The sequence below is a fragment of the Anabrus simplex genome, chromosome 3, assembly GCF_040414725.1.
Source record: "Anabrus simplex isolate iqAnaSimp1 chromosome 3, ASM4041472v1, whole genome shotgun sequence".
Lineage (NCBI taxonomy): Eukaryota > Metazoa > Arthropoda > Insecta > Orthoptera > Tettigoniidae > Anabrus > Anabrus simplex.
In genome coordinates, this window is record NC_090267.1 from 8,980,645 (window position 1) to 8,999,699 (window position 19,055).

A 19,055-nucleotide genomic window follows, 5' to 3' on the forward strand; every position below is an offset into this window, starting at 1 on the left:
TATTTTCACGGTTAATTAAAAATTTTATTTGCCTTCGAGAAAAATATATGTCTGAACATTGAAGTATTTATTTATTTATTTATTTATTTACTTATTTATTTATTCAGTGATGAACATAACAGGCTTTTTGCCCAATTACAATGTTCACAATATACGTACAATTAATAGTTACACTTCTAAACATTAAATGAAAAAAAGACAATACAAAGAATACAATGAACTACCCAAACAATACAAAGCTGGTAATACACTAAAAATATACAGTTACTACATTAATAATTATTTTACAGTGGTGCCTAACACAAAGTAACACATTCAGTTATACAGTTAAATTATACAGGCTTAGTCTTAAACATGACACATGACACATTTTGCACAATGATATTCTAAAAAGAGAAATAAAGTGTTTAATTTATAGGTCATTTGAAAACTGTGAATTCAAATAGAAGAGAAATATAAGAACAACTAGAAGAATGAAATAAAACATATACAGAAAACAGAGATAATATACAACAGTATGTGCATTATAGGAAAGTATCACATGCCAATTCAAAGTTGATTCGATTTATGAAAAAGATATCCAAGTAATTCCCATTCATTCTTCAATAAGTGTTCATATTTTTCCTTAAGGCACTATTTTCTCTTTCCAACAGTAGGATATTTCTTCTCAAATCATCCAACTCGTTAGTTCCATTTTCTCCGTTATAGCCCACCTTTTCTTCAGTTTCATCTTCCCGAAAATTAACATAGATAAGTTATTTATTCTTTTAGTCGAAGAAAAATGGAATGTTATATAACATTTAAACATGTATTCATTGTGTTTCTTCACTCACCTGTTGAAATCAGCAGCCAGCGATCTTAGAAATTCAGCTACATCCTTGTGTCGATTTCTCTGTTTTCCCTCTGAACCTCCTGCCACTATTAGGAGTTAATATATTTTCTCCTAGTGGTATAGCCTCATACATCCGCTTTTAATTCCGATAATTTAGAAGTTGTTGTCTTAAAGGGATTTCAAAGCACGTCATAACGAAATAAAGCTACCTAGCAAACTCGACCTAAAGCAATAACGTAATAACAAACTTTGTATTAACACAGAACGTATTGAATAAAGACAATAATAACTTATCGTGTATTATAAATACGTACCGTGTTTCACACTGAATTTATCATTGCGCCGAGTTTTCCCACAGACTGGCAAGATCTTCGTTTTTCGGGAATGAAAAGTACTTTGTGTATGACCCCTGGGCTTTTCTGTAGTAGCTCAAACAGCCTACTACTGCACAGCCCGGCATTTTCAAAAGTGTCATCCGTACAGATTAATGAAAAGAATAAAAGAGCTTCAAATCATGTACGGTACGGCACGTTTTTAATACATAACGCATGTTTAACACATTAAAAATACAACCGCGACAAGCCATGTAGCCACAGAGGCAGTTTCTCTCAGTGCTCCCCGCGTGACGTCACCTGCGCAGAAGCAACGCGTTTTCGTCTCTCTTAATGACACACCATTATACTCACATCATGGTTGGTACCCACGCCGACGCCATGTATTTTCTGTAGTGATGGGCTAGCGACGGAATGTGCTCTTAGAATCGGTATACTCGACTCCAGACTCGAGTCTAAGCATACTAGTGTCGCTATCTGTGGACATGTCTTAGAACTATTGTACTGGATTGCACGGCATTCAGGGTCACTCTCAGAATATTTCTGTGATGTGGATTGCAGTATGTTTGCTGCTGATGATTGGTTTCATTGAGTCATCGGTCGTCAATACTTTGATTGTTACAATAATTATTATCATCATAGACAAAATATTTATGACTTACTAACAAACCGTCAACTTGAAGAATAGACACGTACGACCGAAGATGAGCGTGGGATGGGGACAATTTCCACACTGTGGTGGGGAACTTTTCTAATGTCGATAACGGCAGCGTTCTCTTATTATTATTATTATTATTATTATTATTATTATTATTATTATTATTATTATTATTATTCTTATTATTATTATTATTATTATTATTATTATTATTATTATTATTATTATTATTATTATTATTATTATTATTATTATTATTATTATTATTATTATTATTATTATTATTATTATTATTATTATTATTGTGCAGCCTGGAAGTAGCAACCAGGGATTTGTTGAAAGCTATGAAATATTATTCCCGTGACGTCCTTGTAGGGAAACGTGTAATAATATTGTGCGAAATAATGACAATATTACTGCCAGAGAATTTATTGCAAAGATGCATGTGTAGGGCGTTCAGAAACATCCATGTGCTGTAGTATCACTTATTGTTATTGTCCAACTCGTTGGCTGAATGATCAGAGTACTAGCCTTCGGATCAGAGGGTCCCGCGTTCGATTCTTGGCCGGTTCGGGGATTTTAATCGCTTCTGATTTATTCTCCTGGCTCGGGGACTGGGTGTTTGTGTTCGTCCCAACACTCTCCTCTTCATATTCAAACACTACACTACGAATCACCACAGAAACACGCAGTTCGGTTAGGGGCGCGCGGCTGTGAACTTGCATCCGGGAGATAGTGGATTCGAATCCCACTGTCGGCAGCCCTGAAGATGGCTTTCCGTGAGTTCCCATGTTCACACCAGGCAAATGCCGGGGCTATACCTTAATTAAGGTAACAGCCGCTTCCTTCCAGTTCCTACGCCTTTCCTATCTCATCGTCGCCGTAAGACCTATCTGTGTCGCTGCGATGTAAAGCAAATAGCAAAAAAAGAAAAAAAAAATAATAATACTGCTTACATCCCGCCGCTATTCTTCGACCTTCGCTCAACTTCTAAAGACTACACTCGGTTTTGTTCCTTTGCACAGTCATGTGTTGCAATGATAAATGTCAAAACAGAGGGTGTATTTTGTTCATGGCGTTCATTGTTTAGCTAGAACAGAATGACGTTCTGTCTGATAATTTGCTTCGTGTACATACATCACATTCCGGACGCCTAATCTTAATACCCTACATTATATCCGCCGAAAGTATGATGTAAGTATAAACTATTCACCTGTTCCCTCGGACGATTGTAGGCATACCGTGACAGTAAAAAAATAAAAAAAATAAATAAAAAAAATGAAATGGCGTATGGCTTTTAGTGCCGGGAGATCCCAAGACGGGTTCGGCGCGTCGTGATGGGGATAAAATGATGATGAAGCAACACATACACCCAGTCTCCGTGCCAGGGAAATTAACCAATGATGGTTAAAATTCCGGACCCTGCCGTGAATCGAACCCGGGACCCCTGTGATCATATCCAACACACTAACCATTTAGCCATGGAGCTGAACACCGTGACAGTAATTTTAAATAATAATAATAATAATAATAATAATAATAATAATAATAATAATAATAATAATAATAATAATAATAATGTTATGAGTTGGATCCCTTCCTTTTTTCTCTCTGATTAGTGTTATATAGAGGATGGTTCCCTAGTTGTACTTCCTCTTTAAACAATAATTTCCACCACCACCACTTTTACGTCAAACTACGTACATTTTTATGGTTTTCGGAGATGCCGAGGTGCCAGAATTTAGTCACCCAGGAGTTCGTTCATGTGCCAGCAAATCTACTGACACGAGGTTGACGTATCTCAGTACCTTCAAATACCAGCGAACTAAACCAGTATCGAACCTGCCAAGCTGGGCTGAAGGCCAGAGAAGCTATGCTATCATTATTAGAATATAGGGCATATTCAGTGGAGTGGGTGAGAGACGCCGTGAACGAATATTTTCGTACCGTACTTTATTATGCGTATATAGTTGTAGTATTATCTTTCGCAAGTCTTCATCAAATTCAGATTATTTATTTTGCTCACTCGTTAAGAATATTTATATCGTACCGGTCCATCGCAATCCCATAAAACCTCGGCGACCACTTGTACATCTTGTACAACTCTGAAAAGTGTTGGCAAAAGGGGCTCTGGTTAAGACGCAGCAGGTCGTTATGCTACTTAGGTTCCAAAATGGGTAAAATATAAATATGTAAATAAATTCAGTGTTAATTTTAATCTTATACCAGTTGTATAGTATTATTAGAAGTAATTTCACATACCGTACTGTATATGAGTTGACTATATTCGTAAGATATTATAAGTAGAATTTTGTAAACAATATAAATTTATTAAGGATGATGTGTGTGTTTAATAGAAAAAATTATTAGCGTAAATTGTATAATATTGTACTCTAGAAAAATTTTCTTCGTCTCCTGTTAATTTAAAATTTAGTGCTTGACAATAATGTATTTTAGTGTACCATTTGCCACCGAGGTAGACACCTCATTTGCAAATAAAGAGATTTTGATTTGATTTTGAATATGCTGCATCCAACCAAGAGCGGGCGAGAGAGCGAACGTGTGACGTCATGCTGTCATCGAGTCTTCGCAAGCGAAACGAGCCCGAGTCTGGACTCGAAAGAGTCGAGTACCGCGATTCCAGGCATCACTCGCGCACATCACTAATTTTCTGTCTTGTGGTGTAAGTGTAATGGTTGGTGTACGTTGTCCCAGATGCCTTATGACTTCTGTCCATGTACAGTAGTTAGCTGGAGGTAAGTGAATTATACCGGGTGTATATGTATACAGTCGAGGAACAAGGCACTGGTTATAAATTTGTATGGATCCCTATTCGCTGTTTCGGGTTTACTTTCGAAGTAGTTGGCTTGTTGTTAATTAATGTTTGTGTTAATTTGTTTTGTACTGCGCATCTCAGACATACTGCGGCGAGTTTGTTCTGTGGATTGTGCTGTTTCTCTTAAGATTTTCTTCATCAGTTTCTTACGTTTTACACTGTGTCCGCTAATAAAGTTGGAGTCTCAATATCTTACATTACTTGATAGGAAAGCTTGATTGTTCAGTTCGAATTTCCATACAAACGAACAGCGGCACTAATCAGCACATGCAGTTCCAACAGAAATTCAGTACTGGTTCTGAACTCATGCTCTTGTAACTACGTTCAGAACCGTTTCGGAGTCAATGCCAGCAGTTCTCGTTCAATAGCAGGGACTGCACATGCACATTTAATTCGAATGGTAAGTGGTGCGACAACATAAAGTACGTACTGCTCATTGGAATAGTTGGCTCGGTTCAGAGGGTCCCGGGTTCGATTCCCGGCCGGGTCGGGGATTTTCACCTTTATTGGTTAATTCCAGTGACCTGAGGGCTAGGTGTTTGTGCTGTCCCCAACATCTCTGCAACTCGCACACCACACATAACACTATCCTCCACCACAATAACGCGCAGTTACCTACACATGGCAGATGCCGCCCACCCTCATCGGAGGGTCTGCCTTACAAGGGCTGCACCCGGCTAAGAATAGCCACACGAAAAATTTTTTGGAATAGTGAGGCCTTCCATTAGCTGTCGTTAAAGGTGTTGTAACAATTTGTACCCTCCCCTGCGAACCGTGTGACCTTGCCGCGGTGGAGCTTGCGTCTCCCAATGAAGCAGATAGCCGAGCCGCAGGCTAAGGAATGGTTCATTGAAAGGGGGGTAGCAGTCTTTCGGAATTTGCAAGGGCGGCAGTCTAGATGATAGACTGATATGGCCTTGTAATAATACTCAACATGGCTGAGCTGTGTTGATACTGCTACACGGCTAAAACCAACGGGAAACTACAGCCGTAACTAACTTCCGAAGACATGCACCTCTCTCTGTATGAATGATGTACTGATGATGGCTTCCTCCCGGGTAAAATATTCCGGAGGTAAACTAGTCCCCCATTCGGATCTCCGGGTGGGGACTACACGAGAGGAGGCGATCATCAGGAAGTTGGATACTGACATTCTGCGAGTCGGAGTGTGGAATGTTAGAAGTTTGAATTGTTGTGGTAGGTTAGAGAATCTGAAAATGGAGATGGATAGACTAAAGTTAGATGTAGTTGATATAAGTGAAGCACGTTGGCAGGAAGAACAGGATTTCTGGTCAGGCGACTACCAAATTATCAACACAATGGTCAATGGGTTATTTTACATCAACATGTCACCCGTATTCTCCTACCCTTTATGCTGCTAAATAATTTTAAATATTTATTATGCCCACTTGCTTTTATAACCCAGTTAATGATCCTGTCGGTTTATCTCTGGAGCCCCGAGGGGTAGGGGGCGGTTGCACTACATTGCAGCACAGGATATGGTTGTATGGAGAGAAACATCAAAGTGATATGAGACTCCCAGGGTAGTGGGCAATAAGTAAATGGCATAGTCACAGGGGTGTGCAAATTAATCCCTATCAATGGATGTGGAATGTTTTTTCATTGAAAATGTTTATTCCTGAGGTTCAGTTTCCAGGTAAATCTAGAGGTCCTCTGGCTATGAGCACAATATTAACAGTGACCTAAAACTACAGGCATGACTACTAAACAGCAATAACAGTGTTTGTTGCTCATGTTTCAGCGCAAGGCCTGTGGAAGTAATTTACATCCCAAAACTGTCGAAACCTTCACACACTATTTAATATGGACTTGGAAGTAAAGATCAAGGACGAACCAATCTGCTTTGAGGAAACATTAAATACTTCATTTGTAAGTATCTTTCCAGATAACTTTATAGTGAGTACAATTCGATTCTTAGCAGTCATCTGAGTTTGACTCATTACACAACTCTACTCGTATCTGTTCAGAAAATGTATGAGTATCATGCTGTCTTTTCTTTAGGCACAGATGTTATTGTATACTAATCTCAAATTGACTAAAGATTGTTTATATGATTACATGAATGCAGAATTTACAGTATGCATCTTTTATTCTGCACAGCATGTCTGAAACCTGAACTCATTAGTAAGGTTTGTAAGAAGTGGGTTTCTCTTTATCTCTTTTTCCTTTCTTACTGCAAAGTCCCTTGTAATCTTCTGAGTATGTGGCTTTTCATTCTGTAGCTCTTGTCAGGAAAAGTGGTAATCTGAGTAGCTCAGCTTGTTTTGGTTTGAAGTTTTCATATTAAATCTCTGATCAGCCTGATGGTGTTTACGGTGCTCAAATACATCACCCACCTGCGGGACTAATTTCCGTCATCCTAGTGTTTCAAAATCCATAAAGCTAGGTTGCATGATATAGAATCAATAATGATAACAGTTTGACAGTGAAAATCTATTCCAGAAACCGTCACCTCCTACTTTGTAAATGTGATATTGCTAAAAGTTTAGTATTCGAATAATGTTATATTGTCAACAGATGGAAAACATCACTTACATCCTTTTTTTTTTTTTTAATATTTAATTTAGCTGTTAAATAGGATACCACATGTTGATATGCCATTGGTATTTACAGAGTTGTGCATTACAGCACAGTCACGTTATTCTTGAAGTTTATTGAAGATCTGTATGGTGAAGCTTGAATTGCTGCAAGTTTTGATTTGATGTTTGCTCTTGAGATAGGGGAAGAGTCTCTGGTACTATAGGATATTCCCTTACAAAGAGGGTACATTCTCTTTTGTTGTGGTTAGCCATTTGCTTAGTTTTCTATGGGCATTCTCACAGTGCTGAAGTAATTATATTAATTCCTTGGAGGGATGATCTAAAGCTGCCTTGGTATATAAGGAATTACATGTGCATGTAATTAGGTGCAAGGTCGAATTAACTTTAATTAAATCAGGGCAGTGGTAAAGAAGTAGGGGACTGGAAATAATAATAATATTGCATTGAAAATTACTCACTTGTGTTTAGGACTCCATTTTGAATATTATTAGGTCCCGAAATGTTGCTTTATTAGTGATTTTGTGCGTAATATTGGTAATAAATGCACTTAGGAGGATATATTTATGATAGCCATCTTTGTTTCCAGAGATGTTATGGTATAGACAGGTTACTTTGACTTTACAGCAAAGCATGGAACTTCAGATAGTTGAGGAAAGCATGGAGGTTACAATGCAAACCATGGATGTTACAACATAAAGCATGGATGTTACAACTCCTCTAATTTAGTAGCTGTAACTTATCTTTGCAAATTCAGGCCAAGCTCTGTAATTAGAACAGTGGCCCCCGGTGGCCCCCTTCGGGGCCCACACTCCCTTCGAGAGGCTCTTAACTATCGCCGCGGCGCATACTGCCCGCACGGCAAGAAAAATAATAATTTACTAGCTGTAACCTATATTTGCAAAATCCATGCCAAGCTCTGTCCAGAGAACAGTGCCCCCCCTCGGGGGCCACACTCCCTTCGAGATCCTCTTAACTATCGCCACGGCGCATACTGTCCGCACGGCAAGAAAAAATGTAATTTAGTAGCTGTAACCTATATTTGCAAAATCCAGGCCAAGCTCTGTCATGAGAACAACACTCCCTTCGAGAGGCTCTTAACTATCGCCGCGGCACATACTGCCCGCACGGCAAGAAAAAAAATAATTTAGTAGCTGTAACCTATATTTGCAAAATCCAGGCCAAGCTCTGTCATGAGAACAGTGGCGCCCTTCGTGGCCACACTCCCTTCGAGAGGCTCTTAACTATCGCCGCGGCGCATACTGCCCGCACGGCAAGAAAAAAAATAATTTAGTAGCTGTAACCTATATTTGCAAAATCCAGACCAGGCTCTGTCATGAGAATAACATCTTTGCATTCTAACTTCCATGCTTTATGTTGTAACATCCATGCTTTGCATTGTAACTTCCATGTTTTCCTCACCTATCTGAAGTTCCTTGCTTTGCTGTAAAGTCAAAGTCTATACCATAACATCTCTGGAAACAAAGTTGGCTATCATGAATACATCCTCCTACTTCTTATGTGCAATTATTACCAATATTACCCAGAAAATCATTAATAATGCAACATTTCGGGACCTAATAATATTCAAAATGGAGTGCTGAACATCCGTATGTAATTTTCAATGCAATATTATTATTTCCAGTCCCCTACTTCTTTACCAGAGCCTTAAATCGGTCTTTTTTGGTACTCACATTATTCCATATAATACATAATATTAAGCCTTATATTTTCTGTAAGTTTTTGTTCTTTCCACTTGTACCAAGACCGCTTGCTTCTCCGTTACTGTTTTTCCCTGTTTTGTAATAAAACCTAAGCCTTTCAGTGGCGGTTTCTTGCAGACCTTCTGTGCCAGATAAGTGAGGTTTTTTCTGAGGAAATTATTTATTTTTAGGAAGCAAGGAATGCATAACAATTATTAAGGGAATGCGTTCATATATTATTGAAGGTTAATAAAAACTTACTTTACACTCTATTTAAACTACAGTGCACTCCCAATAATTCGCATGCGGATAATTATTTTTAGGGTTTTACGCGGGTTTCAAGAGTTATTTTTTAAAGTATTAATTCTTACACCCGCTAATCATCATGCTGAGTAAAATTATCTCTGCCTAGTTTAAAAGAATTTTAATGCGATGCGTGGAGACGAAATCATTGAAATTTGAGGAGACTGGACTTCTTTTCTCTACGATGTAGCAGCAGGCTTATATGCACACTGTTGCCAGAATGCTGCAAACATGAAAACATTCAAGAATGTTGCTGCGCGTGGCACAGCCCAGATTACCATAATCTTGGAAGCAGAGACAATGAAGGAGGAATGCACTCGGAATTTACCCTCCCTTTCCCAACAGCCCAAGGTCGCTGAAATATGAGCCAAGGAAAGGGTAAGTGTGCCGGCAGCAAGTGTATTGTAGGCTACTGTGCTTGAGAAGTGTGAACAGAGTGCGGAACTCTTTTTGAAGTTTCGGATATATCAGTAGTAAGAGTTTCCAATGTGAGTGGTCGAAAAATGAAATATTAAAGGTTACCCATCAGTAAAAAGCTGAAAATTATGGAAAGACTGGAGGAAGGCGAGGCATCATCAAAGTTAGCCTGCGAGTTTGGTGTGGGTGAGAAAGCAAAAGGAAACCCTCGTCAAATTTTATGCTAATTCTGATCTTTCATCGCCCTGGAAATCAATGAGAACATCGGGTCATGCAAATCTAGACGAAGCCATGATACGGTGGTTTAATCAAAAACCAGCGGAAGGTATTCCTGTGTCCGGCCCAATGTGTGCTGAGCAGGCAAAGCGTTTTCAGGATGCTCTTGGCTTAGAAGGCAATTTTAAAGCATCTTCAGTCTGGCTTACAGGGTTTAAGAAATGCTACGGAATACGAGAAATTGCTATTCACAGAGAGTGTCTCAGTGCAGACACGGGTCCTGCTGAAAAATTCGCTCAGGAATTTCAATCATTCATTGAAAAAGAACAGCTTGACCTTAGACAACTTTACAATCCATACGAAGCAGGGTGTTATTGGAAAAGTTTACCGTCCCGAACATTAGTTACGCAACAAGAACAGCAAGCCCCAGGCTGCAAAGCATCCAAGAAAAGAATACCCATTCTGGCGTGTGCTAATGCAATTGGTGATCATAAATTAAAATTATTAGCGATAGCGAAATCCATAAAACCCTGTTGTTTTAAACGAGAGAATGTACCTTTGCAGTACTACCATCAAAATGCAGCGTGGATGGACACACGGATATTTAAAGACTGGTTTTGCAATCATTTTGTGAAACAAGTGATGGCCTAACTAATTAAGCAGTCGCTGCCAATCAAAGCAGTGCTATTGATTGACAATGCACCTTCTTATCCACATGAAAGTGAACTTAAAGAAGGTGATATTTACGTGAAATACTTTCCCCCTAATGTAACTTCTATTCTCAGCCTATGGACCAAGGCGTTATTGCTGCTTTAAAGAAGAACTATAGGTCATCTTTGTTACAGCAGTTGGTTGATGAAGGCATCGATATTTCAACATTTTGGAAGGACTTCAGTTTTTTGGATGCTCTTCATGCAGTCAATAAGTCATGGGACAAAAATACCACCACTACACTTGCACGATCATGGAAATCTGTTCTAGGTGAAGAGCAAGCATTTGCCGGCTTCAGTGACGATGATATTTCGAACGGGCAACGTAGTCTCTCTACAATGATATTATTAATGAAAAACCTGGATAAATGCCAAGATGCAGAAGAAAGTGACATTATTGAGTGGTTAGACATCGATAAGGATGATTATGGTTTCAGACATGAAAGTGAGAAGGATATTGTACGGAATTTAATGGTTGGTGAGCAAGACAGAGATTCAGATGATATTTATTTATTTATTTATTTATTTATTTATTTATTTGTTTATTTATTTATTTATTTATTTATTTATTCCTGACTTACATTTGTGGCGAAGTTAGGGCTCACGGCCCTCTCTTACACTTAACCACTATAAACAGAATTTAAAAATGTAAACATGAAAGTAAGACATAGAAATTCTAAAAAGAAATAATACTACGGACAGATAATTCTAAGACTACCGGTAAATTAGGCCTACATATCAGTACAGCAATTAATGTGACAATACTAATAATAATAATAATAATAATAATAATAATAATAATAATAAATGAAGAAAACCCATTCACACAACATACACACAATGACTCACACAACTCAGTTTTAAGTTACCAGGAAAAATTTTCTGCAGACAGATTTGAATTTATGAGAGGAAGTAAGGTGCCGAATGTCCATTGGGAGTGTATTCCAGAGTCTCGATGCAGTAACTAAAAAGGAACGATTGTAGGAATTCATTCGACTTAGTGGAATTTCAAGTAAGGAACCAGAACGGGTACTAATTTCATGGAATGAGGAAAGGAAACGAAAATTAGAAGAGAGGTAAGTTCGTCGAGACCACTTGGTAAACAAGTGTCATTAGGTGAAAATTCCTTCGTTCATTTATGCGTAGCCATTCCAATGTTTTGTAATGTGGTGTAACATGAGCGTCATGTCACAGTTGGAAGCATATCGTATGCATGAGTTTTGTGCTCTCTTGTTCAGCATTGAGATTGACTAGTATCGTATCACAGTAGTCTAAAATTGGGAATAGTAGTGCTTGGATTAATTTTAAATGAAGTTTTTGAGGAAAAGAATTCTTGTGACATTACAGGGGATATAGAGCTGCATGAACCTTTCTACATACATTTGTTACATGTTTATTCCAGTTCAGATTCTCATTGATGGAGATTCCAAGATTAGTTACATTTTTAAGGTACGGTACAGCAATGTCATTGATTATGATTGGAGGAGGATTGATATTGCTTATTACATGTAATAATTTATAGTTTCCTATGATAATACTTTGTGTTTTACAAGGATTTAGGAGTAAGTGGTTGTTTTTAGCATAGGCAGTAAGCCTTTTAATATCCGAATTAATATGCTGAACTGTTTCATGTAAATTGTTTGTAGTGGTGTGTTTGTATATTTGCAGATCATCCACATATAAGTGGTAGTTGTAATACTGAAGTGTGGAAGATATGTCATTAATATGAAAAACGAACAGTAAGGGTCCTAGAACTGACCCTTGAGGGACACCAGATGACTTTACAGCCCATTGGGATCTTTGATTGTTTACCACTACACACTGGCGGCGATTTGTAAGGTACGACTTGAAAAAATTATGGGCTATCGGGCCGATATGCAGAGAGCGTAGCTTGGATAATAGTATGTCTATATTTACCGTGTCGATCACACTACTTAAGTCAACGAGTGTCAGTATCGTCACCTGCCGTTTGTCCATTGCTAGACTTGTGTCATCTGTTACCCGAAGAAGTGCAGTTGTAGTACTGTGTCCCTTTCTGAAGCCAGATTGAAATGGGTCAAAAAGAGAATGTCTGGTTAAGAATTCTACTAGCTGCTCGTGTACAACTCATTCAAGAACTTTCGAGATAGGGGGAAGAATCGAAATAGGCCGGTAATCAGATGGCGCATTTGCTGTGGTACCGGTATGCTTTAATATTGGGGTTACTAGAGCATCCTTCCATGCAGTTGGAAACGTCCCTGTGGTGAGACAGTGGTTTACAATGTGGGTAATAATTGGTAGGACCGCGCCAATAATGTTTTTTATAAAGCCTATTGGGATGTTATCTGCTCCTTTACTTGTGACTTAACTGAATTCAGAATACGCTTTACATCATTTACACTGACAGAGTGAAAAGAGAAATTATTTTTGTTTTCTGTAGGGTCACTGATTATTTTATTTAGATTGATATGATTTTGAGGTTGAGATTCCTTTATTGGGTTAGTTACAAAGTGAGAGTTAAGTGTATCGAGAGATATAGTTGGCATATGTGTCTCTTTGCATTTTCCAACACCCATAACGTGAAGTTCGTTCCAGGTTTCACGTGCATTTAAGTTCCTTGTTGAGTGTGGTAGTGATGCAACGGAAACTCCGAAAGTTTCCCACAGCCAAGCTAGCGTCTCTATAGACACACTTATCTCTTACATAGAAAATAGAGATGAATTTTTCTTTTCAGACATTGTTTTCTTGAGAAATCTTCGATCCAGTATTAGAAAAAATGAGCAGTCGTCTAAGAAACAAAAAGTGATGACCTATTTTTTTCGTTAGATATGAATGTTGGCATAATCCACATGGCATTTTGTAATTTTTCTCTAATGTGTCTTAAAATACAATGTGAAGTGTTACAATTATTTTCTGCATGTTCATAAAATACATTTCATTATTTTAACCTATGGTTTTGTTTTTACCAAGCTTAAAACTGACTGCACGTAATTCTCAGTTTTCAATAATTCACAGAAGTGCATGCATTAATTACTGCAAATTATCGGGAGTGCACTGTATTTTACAGTAGACCTGTGATATGGTTTTATAAAATATTGGTGTTTTGAGAATACTGTCCTGTGAGCAATAAATTTTTATTTCAGGCTTTTATATTATTCCCATCAGTAACACTAATGCAATAAACTATCAAATATCAAAAGAGTTTGTTTCTTTCCAAAACTGTACCATTGCATGCAAAGATTTATTTACAACTTTTTCAGTGCACATTTTTCAGTCACTGTCAAATTTACAACTTCATCCGTTAGAAACAGTTCAAAAGAGTCAATTGCACTCGCCCCTGGTAATAATCCAACCGTCACACCAGGATTTCCCCTAAATGGAATTATATTAGGTCGCACACTATCCCCAGGCTTACAATTTATCCACAGGGATCTTCACCTTCACTAAAATACTAAGGTCATCATGTGAAGAATAAATAGAATCATTAACAATAATATCAGAAATACTAAGATCACTTAGAGATTCATCTTTGATGTAGTTCCTTATTTAGTCTTCAGGTGAACATCTGTTCCGTTTCGCGTTCGCCATTTCTGTTTACATCGTCAGCTGGCCCGAGATTGTGCAAAGTATAGAAAATAAGGCATATTTTATGCCAGAGACTTCATGAACACAGTTGGAAACCCTCCCACCATCTGTTGTGAATGCTGAAAAGTATTTTCCAAAGAGTTTACAGTACCTGAGAAATTATTGGGTGATCATGAAATGATCACTGCAGCTAAAGGAGAATTTCTCAAGTGGTAACGTCAAGGGGAAGCATGCACGACCCAAGAAGAGGTTAATGCTTTTGTGTTTCTCCGATGCATGACCTGAGTCTTCTCGTGCACTATATGTGAATGGTTGCAGAAGACTAACCTGCATCAGCACCATACATTTATTGCTACGTGGTGCCTCTCAAGGTGTCTCTCTATTAACATGTATATGGACGCAGTGTTACCACATGTTGCCATTGCAATGTGGTCCATTCAGCCTATATATTAGACACATCCTATATGAGAGTTAATTACATTTAAATGTTTCACCATTATTAGAACAGTTGTGATATAATTCTGACAAAATTTCAAGGTAGCCATTCACTTTTGTGGACGGTATCATCAATCAACACATTACATACAAAGTCGGGTCATTGTTCAATGAAAGCCAGGCTGAGTGTCTCATACAGTTGAGGTGCTGTCCTTCTGAACCGAACTTGGCTGGTTGGCTCAGTCTGGTGTTATTTGAACGTAATCAGATTAATCAGTTTCATGTCAGTAGATTTACCGGTGCATAAGAGAACTCCTCTGGGACAAAATTCTGGCACTTGGGCACTGCTGAAAACTGTCTGATGTAGTTAGTTGGATGTAAAAAACAATAACATTACGTTCAATGTAAATTATAATTTGTTAGGCAATTTTCCTGATGTATTGTCATTGTTTCAGACTCTTTGAACAAAACCTTTCAGAATTTTAATAAAAATGTTGCAAATTTTATAACTTAGTATTGATAAAGAATACAGACTGTGTGAATTCATATATATTAGGTGATTCCCTGATATATTTTGCAGTTCTTTCCTCCTGGAAACATATTATCACAACATAGGTTTTCTTTAGTTCAGTTTTTGCCCACTGGCATTCCCAGTCATATTTTCCCACTTTTCCCAGTAATAACATAATAATTGATATGTTTTCATTAGACCTACATATCTTATGAGGTACAATATTTTGTGTGAAATTATTTACAGTAGTGCCAATAACTTCCAATTTCAAATTATACCCCAGTGTTCAGAAATAAGCATAAATCCTACTTTCTTGATTATATTCTGTATGTGTTGGACATAAGACACATTCTTACCCTGCTTTTTATAAACAGAAAGTCTGTCACAGACTACACTGAAATAGAATAAGCTATCTATGTTAATTGGTGGTAGGGGTGGTAAGTGAGCAACAAACAGGATGGGAGAGAACAAACTGTTTTGTTGTCTTAACTATTTTGTTTGTTTGCAGACAAGCAGTGCTGTAATATGTTTTGAAAAGCTACAGTGTGCCACCTGTTAAGAAGTTTCTTGCAGTGTACAATATGAATTTGTTGTGCTCCAATATACAAAACAACATGACAATAGGGAAGCAGAAAAACACTTCGGACCACCATCTGTGAAAAAATCTACAGTATGTGTTTTGGATGTTATATCGCAAAATTTGTGTGGGATTGCCAGCCCAAGACTATGTCTGCTGGGATGCAGTATGCATGTTACACGGAGTTTTCTGGTATTGGTCAAGTTTCTCACTTTTAGATTTGGATCTGAGTCTCATCCTAGTTCTGACAGTATGATAGTAAATGAGGAGTGAGCAGTAGTAAGACCATTCTCATTGCAGCGAGTTCCCATAAAAAGTGTTGTGAAAGTGTTGCTATTGAGGTTGGTTGGTGTACAGATGTCGGCGGGACCAAGCATTAGCGAAAGGAATTGGATCACATAGGTGTCTGCTTGCATTATTGAAATAGTGGGTTCAAACTCCCTCTTTCAGCAGCCCTTAAGGTGTTTTACTGCAGGTTCCCGTTTCCATACCTTAATTAAGGCCATGGTTCCTTCATCCTCAGCCCCGTCCCATCAACGCCGGAAGATATGTCTGTGCTGGTGTGATGTAAAATAAAAGTAAAAGGGCATTTTGCTGGGCTTCATCAGGAAAGGAAGGTAATGGGAAACTAACTCAATCCTCATTTCATTAGTATGTCTCCTTGCTGACTCAATTCCCTGTGGCAGTTCATAGCAGATCTGTTGGAGATCCAAGCAGTATTTCAGCTGAGGACTTGTCAAGTGAAGTGAAAGAGATGTGTGTCATGCTGAGCTGTACTTTCAGGTCCAAGTGTGATGTGCTATACTTTTAAGTGTGATCTGTATTCATGAACGTCTTTCGTGATGTCACAGTGATAATTTTAAAGGGGTTATGTGTGATGTAATTGATTCACAATAAGGAAGTAGTCTTGATCATTGAAATAGGATGATTCTCTTTGGATATGTAGAAATCCCTTAAGCATGCATGAAATTTTGAAATTAACTCAAATACTGGCAGATAATAAATTATCATGCTTGTTATTTGGTGATTAGATTAAATGTGGATGTGGAGAGTGTGCATAATATATATTCTTTCCCACAGGAAAATTTTGAACTTGTACCAGAAATTGTACTTCTGAAACAAGAAACCAAATCAGAGTTAACAGATCCAGGGCCAACACCAAAAAATGCAATGGAGGTAAGGTACTTAATTTGACAAACTATTGTGTGGTAGTGGAAATAGTGAGAAAATCACTAAACAGATTTCAGTAGGTTACTCTTGATTTAAATTCATATGATTTGAAGGTCCTGATCATTTTCTTACCTAATTTTCATACTTCCTACAAGTGATTCCAACATCTGACAGTATTTTTCATGTGGTGTAATTCTAAAGATGACCATGATATTTGTTGTTTAAATGAGGTCATTGGCCATAATTTTTAAGACCTCCACTACGTACCATGGGAGCTGGTATCTTCGCACTAATACTTTTGACTGTGTTAATATCTTTGAACTCAGACTTACTATGATTTATTATTCTTTCCTTACTGCTATTGACACCATGTGGAATAACACGAAAAAACTATTGATCTGATCTCATTGAAAGACCCACCAGTTTAAGGCAATAACTGTGAAGATCCTCTGAAAAACTGTTTTAGTAGGGTTGTCAGATATCCTATATAATACTCTATACTAGTGTCCAAATGTTAAGCATAAGTTACGAGTAAGCAGGGCAACAGGAAATAGACCGCAAATTGCACGACATATTTACCTACCAACCTCACGTGTTTGCTCTGTATAGGAAAGGGTTGTTCCCTGCTTTGACTATCAGTGTAACCGCAAGGTTAACACAGCCAGTGCCTGTGCCTCATATTCCCTCAGTCGTGAATGCCTTATTACAGTGTGTTGAGTGTACCCTCGTGGTGAACATGACAACATAGTGGCACGACGACGCCATTTGAACCCCGTTTTGCAGGGTAGAATACTCGACCGCTTAGAAGCAGGCCAGACACTGACTGAATTGACTGTATCCTTGAATGTGCCACAGTGTCATTTCCAGGCTTTCGAGACACAGCAGAGGTAAGTTGTAACAGGTCGACCAAGGGTAACCACCTCACAGCAGGACATATTGCAAGACAATTGACAGCAGAGCTTGAAGCCATCTGAGGGATTGCCGTTTCCTGGCAAACTGTGTACCGGAGGCTCAAAACAGCAGGGCTGTTTGCCCGATTTGCAGCGGTGTGCATCCTGCTCACTCCACAGTCCTACTCACTGTGGAGCCGTCAACATCGAAACTGGACCATGAATGAATGGAGGCATGTGCTCTTCACAGATGAATCCCACTGTAGTTTATTGAACGATTTCCGTCGCACATTAATCTGGAGAAAACCAAGTAGCTGATACAACCACAGGAACATCGTGGAACGGGACCAGTATGGTGGTGGTGGTGGTGTCATGATGTGGAGCGGCATCACGTCGAATGGCCTGGACGTGCACATCTTCATGAGTGGTCCGAGGAATACTGTTAACGCTCAGAGATACAGGGATGAGGTACTGAGACCGGACGTTCGACGCTTCAGATGTGCAGTAGGTCCAGACTTCCTCTTAATTGACGATAATGCCTGACTGCACCTCGCTGCTCTGGTAGATTAATTTCTGGCTGGGAAAGACATTCATCGCATGGACAGGCCTGCAAGGTCTGCAGATCTGAATCCTATAGAACATGCCTTGGATGCATTGGGGTGGTGAATTGCATCCTGTCAGCCTCCACCAAGGACCCTCCAAGACCTTTTGCATTGCCCTTTCGGAGGAATAGGATCAAATGCCGCAAGAGCTCTTGGACCATCTTATAGAGAGCATGCCATGTCGCTGCGAAGCATGTGTGACCATTAGGGGTAACCATACACCCTATTAACACATTGCAGTTGGGAGATGAGTTAACTCGTGTTCACGAAACTCGGAGATTCTGTGATGTCTGTCGAAACTTCTGAAACTAGCTGGCAGTCAAGGTTACTAGAATCTTGGTGTTGAATCTTTTGTTTATTCCATTCTAGCTTTGCTTTACATTCTTCATTTGTTTTATAAGTCATTTGCTAAGTTTTCCGACCTCATGTTTACATCGTTCAAGGAGCCATGAGGTGGGTAAGATGGCGCTTCCTAGACTGAACACGAGCTTAGACGCAGACATGATTTTTAATGAATTATACACGGATAAGTATTCTTATTGCCCCATTGATGTTGACGATCGTGAGTTCGTTGTTGAAAGCCATTCTGGCGAAAGTGTCTTGGGTGATAATAACGATGTTCGCCTTCCAAAACAGCGTGAAGTATTGGCGGTTGAGAACGATCCTGAATGTGATGTTGTGAGTATAATGTGATATGTGATATGTCTATTTCTTGCGATGAATGGTTGGAAAATAATAGTT

General features: G+C 38.6%; 1 protein-coding gene across 3 annotated transcripts in view; it reads left to right on the forward strand.

The window, feature by feature from the left end:
* The first annotated feature begins 4,163 nt into the window (after nt 1-4,163).
* The window catches only part of LOC136865921 (uncharacterized), a 333,721-nt gene continuing 318,829 nt past the window's right edge, over nt 4,164-19,055 (forward strand). For all 3 annotated transcript variants that reach the window (XM_068226916.1, XM_067142470.2, XM_068226917.1), the window contains exons 1-3: nt 4,164-4,578; nt 6,421-6,548; nt 16,733-16,828. In XM_068226916.1, the coding sequence (XP_068083017.1) occupies nt 6,483-6,548; nt 16,733-16,828 (162 nt within the window). In that variant the 5' untranslated portion in view covers nt 4,164-4,578; nt 6,421-6,482. The remainder of the gene's footprint in view (nt 4,579-6,420; nt 6,549-16,732; nt 16,829-19,055) is intronic.